The sequence below is a fragment of the Balearica regulorum genome, chromosome 22, assembly GCF_011004875.1.
Source record: "Balearica regulorum gibbericeps isolate bBalReg1 chromosome 22, bBalReg1.pri, whole genome shotgun sequence".
Lineage (NCBI taxonomy): Eukaryota > Metazoa > Chordata > Aves > Gruiformes > Gruidae > Balearica > Balearica regulorum.
Window position 1 is genome coordinate 1,977,693 of NC_046205.1, and position 15,874 is coordinate 1,993,566.

General features: G+C 63.4%; 1 protein-coding gene across 2 annotated transcripts; it reads left to right on the forward strand.

The window, feature by feature from the left end:
• The first annotated feature begins 1,896 nt into the window (after positions 1-1,896).
• Positions 1,897-15,767, forward strand: LOC142604862 (cAMP-dependent protein kinase inhibitor alpha-like). 2 transcript variants are annotated; one of them, XM_075774292.1, is made up of 5 exons: positions 1,897-2,228; positions 12,813-12,908; positions 13,664-13,818; positions 14,116-14,267; positions 14,355-15,767. In XM_075774292.1, the coding sequence occupies exons 4-5, from the start codon at positions 14,123-14,125 to the stop codon at positions 14,435-14,437; spliced, it is 228 nt and encodes a 75-aa protein (XP_075630407.1). In that variant the 5' UTR covers positions 1,897-2,228; positions 12,813-12,908; positions 13,664-13,818; positions 14,116-14,122; the 3' UTR covers positions 14,438-15,767. The 2 variants fall into 2 exon arrangements, with proteins under 2 accessions (XP_075630407.1, XP_075630406.1); XM_075774291.1 differs by lacking the exons at positions 1,897-2,228; positions 13,664-13,818.
• The last annotated feature ends 107 nt before the right edge of the window (positions 15,768-15,874 follow it).

Genomic DNA, 15,874 nt, shown 5'->3' on the forward strand with positions numbered 1-15,874 from the left:
ACCACTCTGGGCTTCCCTCCTCTCCTTCCCCATCCCCTCAACATCTCCTCCCTTGCTCCCACACGTCTCCCGGAGCAGAGGGATGGCAGCCGTCCCCCTCGCCCGCGACAGCCAGTGTCACATCCGATCAGGTGCCAGGCAGGATAAACATCGCCGATGCTCGGCCCAAGACTGCTCTGGAAAGGGGAGACAGTCAAGGAGAAAACGGAGCGTGTGGAGCTAAAAATAGCGGCTGGCGAAGGCTCCCCTCCCCGCCGGCCGCGCGGGAGCTGCCAGTCGCCCGTCAGCACGCGTGAGCGAGCAGGCAGGATGAATGTCCCTCCCGCTGGCTGCCGGGGCCGGGTGGCTCCAGCCCCCCCCCAAAGCTGTTTGGGGGTACAGGGGTACTGGAGGCAAGCACCGGGCTGAGACCAGCCGAGTCCTGGCTGCTTCAGTGGCTCCTGTCCCTCTACAGCCCTGGCACGGTGAGGCACGACCGAATTTGCCTCGCTGGTCGGTGCGGAGGTGAGGAAACCATCGCCCCTCCCGGGGCAGAACCTCTGCCGAGCCCGGCTGAGCCGACGGCTTCTCCCCGTGGCCAACAAGCCCCAGGCGGTGCTGAGCTCCCCTGGGGAAGGGACAGGATGGGCACCTTGTCCGTGTGCTGAGCATCACCCCTCACCGTCTGCAGGGAGAGGAGGTTGGCCAGGGCCAGGATTTTGGGAATGTGCCCCCAGCATCGTGGTGCAGGGCCAGGGGAGCAGGGGCCTCTCGGGTACCCTCCCGAAAGTGTGTCCTGCTTCCCCAGCCTTGGGACATCCACCCTGAGAGCCAGGAGGGGACGTTTTGGAGCCTCTCACCAAAACCAGACTGTGCCCCAGTCGCACACGCAGGTGGGAGCGCGAGTGGCAGCCCGAGGAGGTGCGTTACCGTTCCTGTGTGCAAATTTGAGTTGCTTTTAATTCACGCTCGGGGCAGCTCTGTTCACCGCTGCCTCTCCCCTCCCTCGCTGTCCTGACCCAGCTCAGGGGTGCGGGTGGGGAACCCCCATCACACGCTGCCGGTGTCGGCCACGTCCCCTCCTCGAGGCGATGCTGGTGTCAGGCCAGGAGCAGCCCTGGCTGCCAAGATGGTGGCACCTGCTCCACGCCCAGGCTCTGCCCAGCATCCTTCTGCTGCGAGGACCGGCCTTGCGTTGGGCAGAACGTGGGCCTGTGGCACGGTCAGGTGGAGCTACCAGCTGGATCCAGGGTCTCCCAGCCCCCCCCCCCCCCCCCCCCCCCCCCCCACCTCAGGGATGCAACCACAGACTTTTTACTGGGTTTTTTTCCAAAGATTTTGAGCCTGGCAATTATTTTTGCCTGAAAGAAATGCACAGGGAGGTGCGTGGGCTGGGGCCACGCTGTCCTGGTGGGCAAGCGGAGCCCTCCTCACCCCCCATGGGGACCACGGGGCTCCTTCCGCAGGGCTGCAGTCGGGGACCCTAATTCAGAAGAATTTTGGGGGTTTGCACTTTTTTCCCAGCAGGCTGGCTGGGCTCCTGGTGCAAGCGGCTGCAAACCCCCATTCCCGGGCGGGGGGGGTTCTCCAGCCGTGCCAGGGCAGTGATGTCACACGGAGCCTTACGGGGGGAGGGGGGGAGATGGGCCCCGGGTGGGGACGTCACAGCCCCCCCCAAATGTGCACAGGGCACACAGCCCCCGGGCGGCGGGGACAGCCTGGGGGGGGGGGGGGGGGGGGGGGCTGGGGGGCGGCCCCGGCCGCGGGGGGAAGTGGGGGGGGGGGGGGGCGGTCCCCGGCGGCAGCCGGCGGGGATGGGGGGGGGGGAGGCGGCGGGCGGGGCCGCGCGGTGGCGGCGGGGGGGGGGGGTGGGGGGGGGGGGTGGTGGCCGGGCGGGGGGGTCCCCCCCGTGCGGAGCGTGGGCCGGGCGGGGGGAGCGGCGGGGAGCGCAGCGCTGGGCGGGCGGCGGCGGGCGGCTCGGCCCCGGGTGCCCCAGGGGCTGCCTGAGAGCCGGACGCGGCCCCGGGGCTCCTGCTGAGCGCGGAGCGTCCTACCCCCGGCCCGCCCGGCTGGCACCGGCACCGGCACCGGCACCGGCAGCAACATCAGCATCAGCATCGACACCGACATCAGCATCAGTATCAACACCAACGCCGGCACCGGCAGCGGCACCGACAAACACCGGCACCGGCAGCGGCACCAACACACACCGGTATCAGCATCGGTACCGACGTTGGCACCGGGTCCGGGTGAGCAGCTGGTGGGTGCCGGTGCCGTGTTTGTGGCAGGCCCTGGGCCGTGGCGGTGGATGGTGCCCTGCGTTCGCGGGTGCTGGGGACTGGGTGCCCGCCCTGGGAAGCGGGTGCCTGCGCTGGGCACCTCCATGGCAGCGCATCGGAGCAAAGGGAGGGAGGAGAGGCAGGAGGCTCAGGAGATGGCAGTGGGCTCGGGGGGCAGGTGGATTTTGGGGGGGGATGAAACTTTGCGGCAGGCTGCAGTGCTGAGCAGGGCAGTGGGGTGTCTCTTGAGGGCTTGGGGGGGTCCGTCCCCATCCCACCGGGGGCAGGTGGCTCTGGGGAGGCTCAGGGTAAGCAGCAGTTAGGTGCTGAGCAAGGCTTGTCTATCTTGGGGTGGGTACCTCAGGCCAACCCCCGTGGTGGCACCCCTGTCCCATCCTGGCACTGACCCCTGGCCCCCTCACCCCCTGCCCCCTCACCCCCTGCCCCCCCCTCCCTGACATGTCACCACTGCCCTCTCCACCTTCCACCTTGCCCCATCATCATCTCAGCTACCCTGACACACACACACACCCCCAGCTCCAGCCCTCAGCTTCCCAGACGGGAGCTTCCTGGATGGTTTTGGGCCCAGGGAGCTGGGGGGTGGTGTCCAGGTAGTGAGAGCCGGCACGGGGCTGAGCACCACTCCGTGCAGGCACCAGCTCGTCTTGTGCCTCCTCCCAGGCAGCATCCTCTTGGAGGAAAGGGCTTCCCCAGGGACAACCCCTCCTTGCTGCCTTCAGGGCTTTATTTTGGCAGGTTGCCTCTGCAGATGCTTGGATCGGGTCCCTTTGGTCCCCAGAGCTGGCTCCTGTCCCCTGGTGGCAGTGCCACCGAGGAGGTGGCAGAGGCAGGGTGTCCTGTGCTCACCCCAAATACTCACAGCGCATGACCTTGGGGCTGTGCACCAAGGGACACCTCACCCCTTGCTGTCACGGGGAGCTGCCTGGACTCCTCCTGGGATGTCCCCCCTTGTCACAGCCGAGCAGAAGTGGGACATATAATGGGGGGGAACGGCCCTATTGCTGTCTCCACCCTTTATCTGCTCAGCAGCATCCCCCCCCCCCCCAAAAAAAGCAGTTTTTGAAGGGGGGAAGGTGGTGGCAGAGCCAGGGTCTCCTCACTTTTTTAAATTGGGGGAGCCACAGAGTTTCTCTCCAAGCCGGGCTGCCGGGAGGCTGCTCCCAAGTCACCCCCCCCCCAGGGGACTGTGCCGGGCTGGAGCAAGGGACCTCAGAAGGGTCTAAACTGCAGCTCTCAAAGCTCTGCGGTTCCCTGCCCTGCCCCTGCCCGCCGCGCTGGGGGCTGCCGGGGTCTTTGGTGGCTGGTGGAGGGCTGTGCCAGCCCCAGCCTGGGGACTGTGCCGGGTCTCCCCGAAGGCAGATGGCGAGCGGTGGGCTGGAGGGCAGAGGGGGAGGTGGAGGAGGTGGCTGGGAGCTGGGGGATGCGGGGTGGGAGCTCTGACACCCGTTCCTGACCTGGCCCCACGCTCCCTCACAGGACGGGGTGCTCTGGTCCCCTGTGGGGACACGGCATCACAAAGGATGGGGATGCGGCCACAGCCCTGCTCCGACCTTGGCTCCTTGGTCTGGCGGTTCGAGGGCCTGGCTCAGCCAAGGGGTGACGGATCCGGCTCTGCTCCGTCAGGGCTGGGGATTTCAGGCTGTGTCTCTGGTCCTAGGGTGCCTGCACAGATTTCTTCCCTCCTCGGCTTTCTGTCGCTTCCCCGCCAGCTCCCCAGGGGCCGGGCAGGTATCGCTGGGTGGCAGGGAAGGTGATGTGATAACCACCGTGTCGGGGAATCCCGATGATGCTCCCAGCATCCATGCAGGGATGGGGGAAACATCTGGATTGCCTCCATCAAGGCTTCGCCATGGGGGAGGCCAGTCGGTCCCTCCCAAGTGGCTGATGCCTGGGGAGCAGGACAACCTGGAAGATTTCCACCGCCCTTCTTGGATGAGTTGCAGAGGGAAGGAGAAAATCTGCCGGCAGCCAGGGACCTGGGGGGAAGGACATGCTGGGGGCTCCCTGGGGAGCCGGAGGTACCAGCTGGAGAACGTGACCTGGGAAGCCGTGAGCTGGCTCTGCTCTCCAAAATTAATTATCTGGGTGCCTGAACATGTCCTGCTGCTTTGGCAGAGCCAGGGAACCTCTTCTGAATTCGGTGCTGCTTCCTCGAGGCACCCCACTGCCCCCTCCGCCATACCCAGCTGGACCACGGTGCTGACCAGTGGCAGCGGCAGATGGAGAAAAGGGACCTTGCGCTGGGAGAAGAGGCTCCCGCGGTGCACGGCCGAGCCCGGGGCCATCCGGCTGCATTTCAGAAATGCCTGGCGACTCGTGTCACCCAGCCCACAGCACTCCCGGCATGGCACAGCCCAGCATGCGCTTGGTAGCGCCCAGCTGGCACCCCGTGTCCCTGCAGATCTCCCAGCCCCTGTCCCAAGCAGCTCACAGCCCGTGTCACAGCATCCTCACGGCTCCTTGGGGTTCCCCTGGCACAAATCCCTGCACCATCGTGCTCACCCACGCGCTTCGCACCCGCAGCCAGGAGAATCGAGGACGTCTGTGTCCTTGTCCCCAGCACCTCAGATCGGGTCCATCGGCTCCCACCCAGGATGCTCAGGCTGGAGCAGCTGACAAAGAGCCATTTGGGGAGGAGGGAGCCTGAAACTGCTAAAGAATGAAACCGATTTAGATGTGGGTGACACGTTTATTATGCAAAATTATAGTTTGTGCCGTCGCCGGAGCAGCTAACTAAAGGTTACTGTGGGAGCTCTATTACCCAGGGCTCGATCATCGTAATTACCTCCCATTAGATCACCTGCTTTGCAGCAGAGACACGTGGAAGGGGAAGCTCCTGTTTACCTCCCTTGGCTAAGGGAGCAAGCACGGATTTACCCGCAGTGCCACGGTATCCCCGGGGGGGATGGAGGTATCCCCGGGAGGGATGGAGGTATCCCCGGGAGGGATGGAGGCCCGTCTCTGTGGGCGCCACGGGTGGGTTTCCATAACGCCCATGCCAAAGGGAGCGTTGCATTTTCCACCTTGGACTCAGAAAGGACCCAAATGCAGGCGATGGGACTGAGAGCAGAGCCATGGGGCACGGAGTGTGGGGAAGATGGGCTCAGCCCTCCCGCACAGCACCCAGCACCCTTGCGGGGTCCCTCATGGGCACCTGAACCCCCTCAAGGAAATTCCTGTTCTCCTGCCAGCAATTAAAGGTAATTAACTGATGGGGGAGGGCAGGGATGCTCACAATCTCTGGAAGAGGTCACAGCCCACAGGCTGGCAAACACCCGGCTGGCCTGGGAGAGGCTGGAGCAGCCTCCATCCCTCCCTGGGCTGCGGTGGGATCCCTCGCTGCATCCCTCCTGGGATGCCTCCGTCCCTCCCTGGGATGCCTCCATCCCTCCCTGGGATGCAGGGCAGCATCGCCTGTCTGGGAGGTTTGGGCAGGGGAACACAAGCCCATGGTCCCAGCTGCTCGTGCGTGGGCAGGGGGACGGGCACAAGCAAGGAGAGCTGCTGTTCAGTGGGTGACCCCAATCTGCACCCAGACCCATGTGCGGTGGGGGTCTCACCGCTGTGCTCGTGCTGGATGCGTCGAGCGTGGTGGTGCCAAGCTGGGTCATGTAGCTGTCGCCTCCCCCCGTCACTGGGAAAGCAGGACCTGCCAGTGCTGCTGGCCCTGAGGATTTGCCGTGTCCCCACAGCAATATCGTGGAATATCGCTGGTGATTTTTTGGGTGCTTTTTGTTTTCCTAAAGCTGATGAGCGGGTGGGCTGGCAGGGCCGGTGGTGGCTGCGGTGCAGGGAGGGGACCTCTCTGCTGTCCCTGAGCTGCTCCCACTCTGGTGCTTTGCCCAGCCCGTGTGTCAGACCCCAGTGAGGAGCTGCCGGCTCCTTCCTCCGGGATGCCAAATTACAAGGCAGCTTCATTCGTGCCGGCAGCAGCTTTCCCCGAGTCCGGCCTGCATCCTTGCACAGGGACCTCGCACCTCCCAGCTGCCGGGGAACAGGACCCCTGCTCAATATGACGGTAAAAGCTGGAGGTGCTTGTTGTTAGCACAAAGCAAAGGAAAAATTTTCCTCTCTAAATTTCCCAGGGGAGATTGGGCGGGATGGGAAGCAGTGATGTGCGCTGAGCTGGGAGCCCTGGGCTCCAGGAGGATGGAGAAGAGGACTCAGGATCTGGTTATCCCAGTGCACGCCCCACTGCCAACACAGCTGAGGTTTTCCATCCCCCTCCCTCCTGCGCTGGGTTTTTGGGAGCTTTTGGGAGCTTTTGGGTGCAGGATGAGTCCCCAGCAAAGCCCAGCAGCAATGCTGCAGTGCCAGCCACATCCTCGGGCCTCTGCCCATTGAGCTTTTACCGCTTTAGTCTTTAATAAGAGCAACTCAGGTTTGCCCAGGAATGAAATCAGGACTGTCCAGAGGACATCGCCCATTCGGCTTTCCCCGGTGCTTTCGACATCAGCCCAGGATGCCCCGCGCGCTGCTCCTGCGGGAAAAGATGCCTCAGTTTTATCGACGTATGGACTGGTAGGAGATGCTGTGCTCAGCAGGGCTGTGGTGTCCTCCGGAGCACTTTTTCCCGGCCCAATCCAGGTCTGCGGGGTCAAAAGGGGATTTTCTCTGTGGTCGCTGCCCTTTTGGGAAGGCAAGCCATGACGTGGGGCACGGTGGTGAGCGCCTGGAGATCCGGAGGCACCCGGATTCGGGCTGGCAGCGTTTGGGTTTGCCCTGCAGATGCTGAAGGAAACTTTGGGTTTGGATGTCAGCGAGCACGTGAGCTGGTTTCGCTCCTGCCCTCAAGCAGGACTTGCTCTGATTTGTGTTTGCAGCTTTATAAGCCAAAGTGACAGTTTATACAAATAGCCTGAAATCTTGTCTGGAGAGACTCAGGTTGGATTTTATTTTTTTTTCCTGGCTTTCATGAGGGTATTAAACAGAGCTGAACTCTGCCGTCATCTCCAAGCGCGACAAGACCGGGACTGAGGGAGCAATAACGCATCCTTCCTTTCCCCCAGCGAGTCCATCCCATGGATTTCAGCAGCAAAACCCACCTCTTGTGCTCCTCTCCCTGTTGGCATCCAGCAATTAGCTGGAAAGAAGATGATCAGTGTCCTGTTTTCGAGTCCTTCAGTCTCACTCTGCCTTGAGCGGGAATTTAGGTACCGATATCCAACCAGCCTGGACGAGCCCCACTGCAGAACCAGCGAAGAGTAACCTTTGTGTCCGGTCCAAGCTGGTATTAGCTAGGACACGTCTCAGGTTGTAGCATGAAAAAGAAATTTCTAAGTAAGTCCCGCAGCTGGAGAGAAAATCCTTTACAAATAAGTCAGCCCTAAAGCGTGCAGAGAGCAAACAGAGGGTGAATAACGGCAGGTGAAGGGTGATCTTTAAGGGCATCCTTGTAAGCCAGGAAGAGTTTTGGGTGGAATAATTCGGGAGTGGGGTATGAGTAGGGGTGAGACTGAGCCTAGACCTGGTCCTGCTCACCTGCGGGGAGTGGTGGGCACCAGGGAGGAGCGGGGGAAAGGGAGAAGAGGGACGGCAGGATGACGGGAGGGGAGGAAGAGACGCTTCCACGTGTCCCAGACCGATGGCTGAGGCCATCCAAGCACGAGCAGGAACCGGGGAGAAGATGGAAACCAGGTCGGGCTGTGAGGATGGGTGTGCGAGAGCAAGAGCAGGGAGGAAGGTCAAAGCGCAAAGCAGGACACAACGGGAAGGGGCTCAGAGGGTAACGAGAATTACTGCTGTAAGCACATTAGCCTAACGAGGAAGATCTGCTGCTCAGCGGTGACGAGAGGTGGTGGGAGCCCACGTGTTGGGCAGGGGCGTTTGCTGGAAGTGCATCGCGTGGAGGGGCCAACCCCGTGGGTACTGGGATGCGCTGGACCTTCTCAGTCTGGGCCAGAGATTTGGGGAGCTGCCAGTGTAACCTGCTCCCCAAAAACCTGCTGCAACAATTTCTCAGAGCTTCGGGAAGGAGCCGAGGCCACACGGCGAGGAGGAGCCAAGGAAAAATGGGGGGAAAAATAGTGTGAGACCTCGACGATGCTCCGAGTGCCGGGGTACAGATTTGCCTGGATCCCTGCACCGCCTCGCTCCGGGCTGTGTCACCGTCACTCGAAAGGTGCCAGGCAGGGTCCGAGCTGGCCCAGGCACCTTCCCAGCCCACCCGGCTTTTGTCCACAAAACCCGGGACAAAAGGGCCGGTCTGTGGCCGGAGAGGCTTTGCTGCCGAGGGCAGGCAGCGGGGTGGGTGCCAGCCTCCCCCATGGGCAGGCACTGGCAGCCGCATCCCACCCAGCACCGCGTCCGTGAGGGATCGTCTTCTCGAGACACTTGGGATGAGACTTCCTCGTGCTCTGGGCTTGAAGCAAAACCTGTTCTTCATGTCATTCTGCATCTCCACATTAAATATTCCTGCGCCAGCCAACATCCCTGGAGCCTTTCACCCCCCTGCCCTGGAGACGATGAGTTTGGGACAATATTTATTCCCATCCTTCCCTCTCGCCTGGATCCCGGGAGCTGTTTATGGGCTGCTGACAGCTGACAAAGCCCATTTCTATGTGGCAGCAGGTGCCTGCTCAGCATCTCCTGGGCTCCAGCACCGGCAGCGTCAGGCAGGAATGCTGCTGCCCGCAGCTACATCCCTCAAGACGAAACCTCCGGGACCAAACCTGCTGCCTCCGTGGGAGATCTCTCAGCTCTCCAGATCTTATCCTGTGTTTAATTATTGCCATCTGCTGTTCCAGGCTTCAGGGGCTGCTTGGTCTGTCTGGTGGCTGTCGGTCTCTGGTTAAATCAGCCCCATTGGATTTTCCTCCCATGTGGACTCATCACTGATTTTCCTGGATGATGCTCTCATCCCTTTCCCATCTGGGGCAGCTCTTTCCTTCCCGGCTTGCAACGCTCATTTAATTCAATGTTACAGCTACGCCTCGGTAAATCCTTCCCATTTTTCATCGCATTCATTATCTCTTAATAACATCGACGTCTCAGGGTTGCCAGTGGATTTTTGGAGGACTCACACAGGGCTGCAGCGCTTCCCAGCCTGTCGTCGGAGAGGCACTACACGTTGAATTAAACGAGCAGGAAGAACCCTCTTATAAAGAAAGCGAGATTATTAAGTGGCCCAAACCCAACACTTCCAGACCCATCAACCACTTAGAAGCTGAAGAAGCAAATCCTCATGCCTACGGTTAAATGAATCCGTGACAAAACTTCACAGCCATCGCTGTAACAGCTCCCTGGTCCTAAACACCCCAGAGCATTTCTGGTTCACGTGCCCTGGGAGGGGGAACGTGCTTGGCAAAGCTGCCCAGCGTGGTGTGACCGTGGTGGGGGCCACAAGATGTCCCGTGGTGCCCCTGCTCTGGGCACTGGCTCCAGCACAGCCAGAGATGCTGTTTTGGGTGAGCTCGTGAGCATGGTCTGCTCCCCTGGCACCCCAAGGTGCTGTGTTAGAGGGGACGTCCCTGCCTCGATCGCTGGGGAGGATTCGTGGACATGCTGCCCATGGAGGTGTCCGACCCTGAGCTGAGCCCTCGGTCTCTTCAGCTGCTCCATCCCCAGGGTGGTTCACACCTTTGCCCGTTCAGCATCTTCCTTCCGCCAGGGCTTTTATATCTGGGGAAACGGGAGATTAGGTCAAAACCTTCGTGCAGGAATGACGCCACGCCAGAAGGAAGACCTCCACCTCCAAACCCTGCTGCCCATCCTACCCAAACCCCTTTGGGACGGGACCGAGCTCCTCCTAACACCCTTGGCTGGTCTCCTCCCATTGATGGCAAAGCCCAGGTCTGGCATGGGGTGGCCAGAGCGTGTCCCTGCCCATCGCTGCCTGCGCCTGGTGTCCCTATCTGTGGGTGGGAGGGAAAGGGGTGGCTGTTTCCAGCCTGGCTGGGACCATCCTGCAGCTTTCCTGGCCCAAGGCTGGGAGAGGAGGAGGAAGCGGAGGAAGAGGAGGTTGGGTGCTCCTCACCCCAAACCACTCTCCCTCTCAGGGCCGGTGCTCTGGGTCTCAGCAGAGGTGTCCAGCTGTGGCACCTCCTTCACAAGCCATGGATTTTGGCTTTTGGGGGCTTGGATGAGGAGGTTTGGAGCAAAAAGCAGGGGAGCAGGGGCTGGGGCAGGAACCCTTCCTCCTGCTGCCTGCGGGTACAGGAGCTCCAGGCTTGGGATTCGTACCTAAATGACAAAGGCAAGCAGTGGGGTGGCACCCGAAACAGGGCTGGGGAGATGTTTCCTGCAGCAGATCATCCTGCAAGGAGCTTGGATGCTGAAGGCAGCCTGGACGCTGGGCCCGGGATGGGGTTCTGCAGCCACACGTGATGGGGAGCGGCACATACCGGTTGCGGTGGGATGGCAAAATCTCACTTCTCTTTCACCTCACGGTGGCTTTGCATCTCACCCACTGACCAGACCGTCACCTTCCCCTCTTGTGCTTTAATTGGGCATCGCCGCAGCCGAATTACGTTACTGAGCGTCCCCAGCCCAAACTGAGAAGCTCGGCATGTGCCTGCGGTTCTCACCCACGTGGCACGAGAGTGTCAGGGCTCAGCGGCACCACGGGGATGGAGACGTGGGAGCTGTCCTGTTGGGAGGACGTTGCGTTACACGAAGATGCCTGAGGTCTGAGGGCATCCCAGCCTGGACATGGCTTTGTAGGACATTTTCTGGTCTCCCGGTGGGCTCTGTGCAAGTGGCAGCTTTTGCTGTGGTGGGGGCTGGCTCGATTGCCAAGGGACTTGACCAAGGGGACACGACACGTCCCAACGCCGTGTCCTCCCTCCACCTCTGCCCAGTATCTTCCACCGCAGCCCATCTCCAGGCGGGATTAAGGTTTATTTCTGCCCATATCCCATTAGGGGCATTAAAGCAGGAGCCAGCGGCCCCGAGGACCTTCCATGTGACTCCAGGAGCTTTTTTAAGTCGAGACCACATTAAGCCTCCCAGAAACGGTCCCTGCTAAGAGGAGGAAAGCCCTGCTCGCTGGGCAGAAGCCTGGGGTTTATGCAACGGTATTTGCCCAGTGCTGGGTTGGATTTACTGCCTGCAGGGCCCAGAGGATGCGGCAGCGCTTGGCATGGGGCAGGCGTTGTGCCCAAGGGAGCCCAGGGATGCGAGGGCACGGGGGACAGCCCGCTGGGTTCCCGTGATGCTGCATCTCAGGAGGGCTCAGCATTCCCCCTAGCACAACCCCCCGGGGGTTTCGGTCCCTTCCAGGGTCCCAGCGGCTTTTCTGTCTGTGCCAGCATGAAAGTCCTGATCTCTCTGCATGGCTTTTGGGTGCTGCAGGGTGAGCGTAGGAGGTGTAACCCCTGCCCAGTCCTGGGCACCCATCCTGGCACCCCAGGAGATGTTTAGCTGCAGGAAGGAGAAGGGCAGGATCCAGCCTGGTCTTGACGGCCGTTTACTGCCCGGTTCTCTGGTGCTTGAGCCAGCGGGAGCCGCTGGGGCTGCCGGGAAGGCAGCTCTGATCCAGCCCTGCAGGATCCCAGTCTTGCTGGGATGTGCAAAGAGTCTGTGCGTGTGCGCACAGCGTGTGAGTGCACGTGTGCATTCACCTGTATACGCATATGTGCATGCATGCGTGCCTACGCATGTGCGTGCATGCCTCTGTGTGTGCATGCGCGTGTGCATCTGTGTGCATGTGCGGCTGCGTGTGTGCATGCATGACTTTGTGCATGTGTGTGTGAACATGAGTGTACACACGTCCATGCTTGTGCACGCTCACGTGCTCACACCATCACGCGTGCCCAGCGTGTGAGCCCCGCTCACCCCAGCCCCTGTTCCCAAACGGTTCCAGGTGACACGGCGGGTGCTGCGGTGCCCACACGGACGCTACACGCCGCTGCCCGTGGCCCGGTGCCCAGGGCGAGCTGCTGCGGGGCACGCCGTGCCGGATGGGGGATGTGACCTCAAATGTGTGGGACGTGACGAGAAACCCTGTGACCAGGAGGTGACATGGCTCCGGCGCTCACGGGAGCTGGCAGGAGCCCTCACGCTGCCATTGGGGTGCACTCATGTGCCTGCACGCATCCAGGGCACACGGCATGCACGCGTGTGTGCCGGGGGTGCCATGCGCGCGCATACATGTGCCAGGGGATGCCGAGCATGCACGTACATGTGCCATGGGACACCACACATGCACTCACGTGTACCAAGGGCACCGTACGTGTACATCCTGGGGCTCAGCTCCAGCTGCACGTACACGCACACTCGCACACAGCAGCCCAGCCAGAGGTGATGCACGCAAACATGCACACACGTGTGCCGATGCACACGCAAACACACGCAGCCCCAGAGTGCTGCAGATGGTGCAAGTGTGCACGGAGACCCGCGCAGGGACCATCGCACCTCCACCATGCCTTTGCCCACGGCACAGCCACCGCCCGCACGGCCTTCGTCTCACATCCGAACCTCGCTCCGTGCCTCAGTTTCCCCACCTGAACAGGGCCTGGGTCCTGCCCTGCGCAGCGCGGCTGCCCCGTGACTAATCACCTCCCGGGTTAATCATTCATTTCTCCTCACATGCAGCCAGGATCACTCGTCCCGCTCGACACAGCACCTGCGCCCAAGGACTCGGGGACCTTGGCCTGTCCTCCACCGGAGAGCGATTCCCGGGGGACGCCGGTGAGTTCATCCCCCCCGCTCCCCAGCAGGACAAGCTCCTGCTGCCACCGGCTTGGGGACACCGGTCCCAGCACCGCTGCCAGCGTCCAGCCTGGAGGGGCTGGGACTGCCGGGGTGATGGCGTGGGGGTCCCTGCGCCCCATGAGCGGATGGAGGGGTTTTGGGGAGGGTGGAGGCCACCCCTGTCCTTGCAAGATCCTGTACGCCCCCCCCCAAACCCGCCCTGTGCCACCCCTGTGCCACCCCCCGCCTGCAGCTGCAAAACCCTTCTGCAAAATTCAGAACATTTACCAGCGCTGAGCCGACAGCCCGGCAAGGTCCCGGCAGTGGCACGGGCCGGGGGTGGCTCCACGCTGGTGGGATCCGCATGGTGCCGAGGGCTTCCCAGGACAGCCCCCCGCCCGCCCAGGGGGCCCCCAGCACGGCCACCCCCTGCCCTGGGTCAGCCAGAGCTGCTCTCCGAGGGACACGGTGGGGTCCCCAGGCTGGGGACGATGCGCCCTTGTCCCCGCAGCTGGTCCCGCTGGCCCCTCTCCACGTCCTCATCCCTGCTCTCCACCCACCCCTCGCCGCCATCCCCTCCTCCTGCCCACCCGTGCTGCCGTTCGCAGCCCGGCCTGGCGTAGGGTGCTGGGTGCTATGGGTGCCCCGCGCAGGGACACAGCCTCTGCCAGCCCTGGGCTTGCTCCCGCTCCCTCCTTCACACCCCCTGGGCACCAGCCCCGGTGCTGAGCCCCCGCTCTGCCTCCCCCCAGGTCGGAGCCGGAGGGGCCCCAGCCGTGACTCCCCGTCTCCCGTGGGATCCCTCGCTGGCTGGGAGACGTCGGGAGCGGGAGCTGCCAGAGCGGGGCGCGGAGCGGGACCGGGGGACGGGGGACACGCAGCGCCAGGCCAGGCTGGAGGGTGCTCGGTAAGGCTGCTGGGGATAGGGGGTGCTGGGGGACCCCCCTGAGGACCCCCCCTTCCTCCACCATGCGGTGACTGGCGGCGATCACAGCACCCAAAGGTGCCAGCCCCGGGGATGGAGGGGTCCCGTGGGCAGGGTGGGCCCTGCCTTCGCTCCCGCAGAGCCTGTGGTCAGGGTGGGCAGCGGGGGGGTTGTACCCTCCTTGGCTCAGCCCTGCTCCCCCCCGCCCGGACCGGAGCGTTGGTCCCCTTCGCCCTCCGCGCTCAGAGGGGCTGACGGGCAGGGGACGTGTCTCCCCAGGGTTAGCATGACCGAGGTGGAACCCGTGCTGGACTTCGCATCCTCCGGGAGAACCGGCCGGCGCAATGCCCTGCCCGACATCCTGGGCTCGCCGGCCGGCGTCAGCCCCTCCGACCTGCCCCTCAAACTGGCCGAGATGTCCCTGAACGCAGGTGGGTGTCGGGGAAGAGGGAGGACGACGTGGGGTGAGCGGGAACCCACCGCTCTGCGGGTGCTCATACCCTCGTCTCTCCTCGCAGGCAGCGCCCAGGAGATGCAGTCGCCATCGGCAGAGGTGCCCCCTCCGCAGCCCCCCAGCCCCGAGCTGAAGGACACGTCCTAACCCCCTCCCGGGGGGGGGGACATTGCTGACCAGCGGAGGAAAGAGGAGGCTGTGGAGCACCAGCCCAGCTTTCCTGGCACGGCCGGAGTCCGCTGGGTTTTCCTCGGCGCTACCACGGCGAGACCGTCGGGTGTCATCCCCCCCGCCATGGGGGGAGCAGCGCATGGCGGGGACCTGCCGTGACGGAGGGGCGATTCCCACCCACGCCCTGGGACAGGACCCGGGGAGGGGGGTTTTTTTGCCTCCCTGGGGGGGGGGAACTGAATATTTTTCTTCTGGGGCATTTGGCAGAGCCGAGCGCAGGGGGGGTCGCCGGGCGGGGGGGGCTTTCTCCTCGTGGCAGGAGCAGCCCACGGGTGTTTCTGGCTGAGTGTGGTGGTCACTGTGATGTTTTGGGTACCACCTCCGTCTCCTGGCCTTTCTTCCTGGGTCACCCGGGAGCCTTCCTCAAGGAGGAGGAAGCACCGCACAGCCCCAACAGCCCCCCCGGCAGCCAGCACCTTGCGGACGGGTCCCACCAAGGGTTGGAGCACCCCAGGGTGATCCCTGCCCCGGCGGGGGGGGGTCTCAGCTCCTTTCCAGAGCTGGCCCGGGGTGCCCACGGCAGGGAGGCAGCTCTGTCTCTGCCGGGGGATGCCGGGGATTTCGGGGGGGGGGGAGCAGGCTGATGCTGTTTTGGGCATCCCCAGCCTTGCGCGTCACCCTGTCCCCCTGTACTGGGGCCACCCACGGGTCCCCATGCCTGCTGTCGTCCCGCCGCCCTGGGATCCCCCCCGGAGGGGGAAGCAGCAGTGAACGTGGCCAGCCAGGTCCTGCGGCGCTTTGGGGATGTGTGTGAAATGGGGTCGGGCTTTTCCAGGTGCTGGCGGGTGGGACGGGGACCCTCCTGCCTGAGCACCGAGGGGCTGGGGGGGGTGGGAGGCCAGGAAGGCCGGGGGCTGGTGGCCCAGGCTGGGGTTTGCCGGCTGGAGGCTGGAGCCGGACATTGTGCTGGACCCAGCTCCGTCACGGGTGGTCACCTACAGCTGTCGCTGTGGGACCAGCAAATCCATCCCGAAGCCCAGGGCCACCACTGGGCCGCTCTGGCCACCGCCGGGGAGGTCACCGGGTTCTGGAGAGCTGCACGAAGCCACACACAGGGTCACCTTGCCCAGCGGCACCCATCCCCAGCACCCCAGGGTGGCCCTGGCCATCCCCCGGCTGCCCAGCCCTCGGCGTGGAGGCCAGGACACGGCGTGGTGTGTGCATGGGCATCCGTGTGCGTGGGCGTCCACGCGTGTGCGTGTGCATGGGTGTCTGCGTGCAGGGGTGCCTCTGTGCACAGAGCACCCACGTGGGTGTCAGCGTGCGTGTGGGCGGGTGGTGGCCATGTTCATGGGTGGTGGGTGTCCGTGTGAGTGGGCAGCCGTGTGCCTGTATGGTCGTGTGCGTGGGTGT

Coding starts and splice junctions, on each gene's coding strand:
- LOC142604862 (XM_075774292.1), top strand. CDS start 14,123: ATGACCGAGGTGGAACCCGTGCTGGACTTCGCATCCTCCGGGAGAACC. Junction 14,268..14,354: donor CGAGATGTCCCTGAACGCAG/GTGGGTGTCGGG, acceptor CTCTCCTCGCAG/GCAGCGCCCAGGAGATGCAG.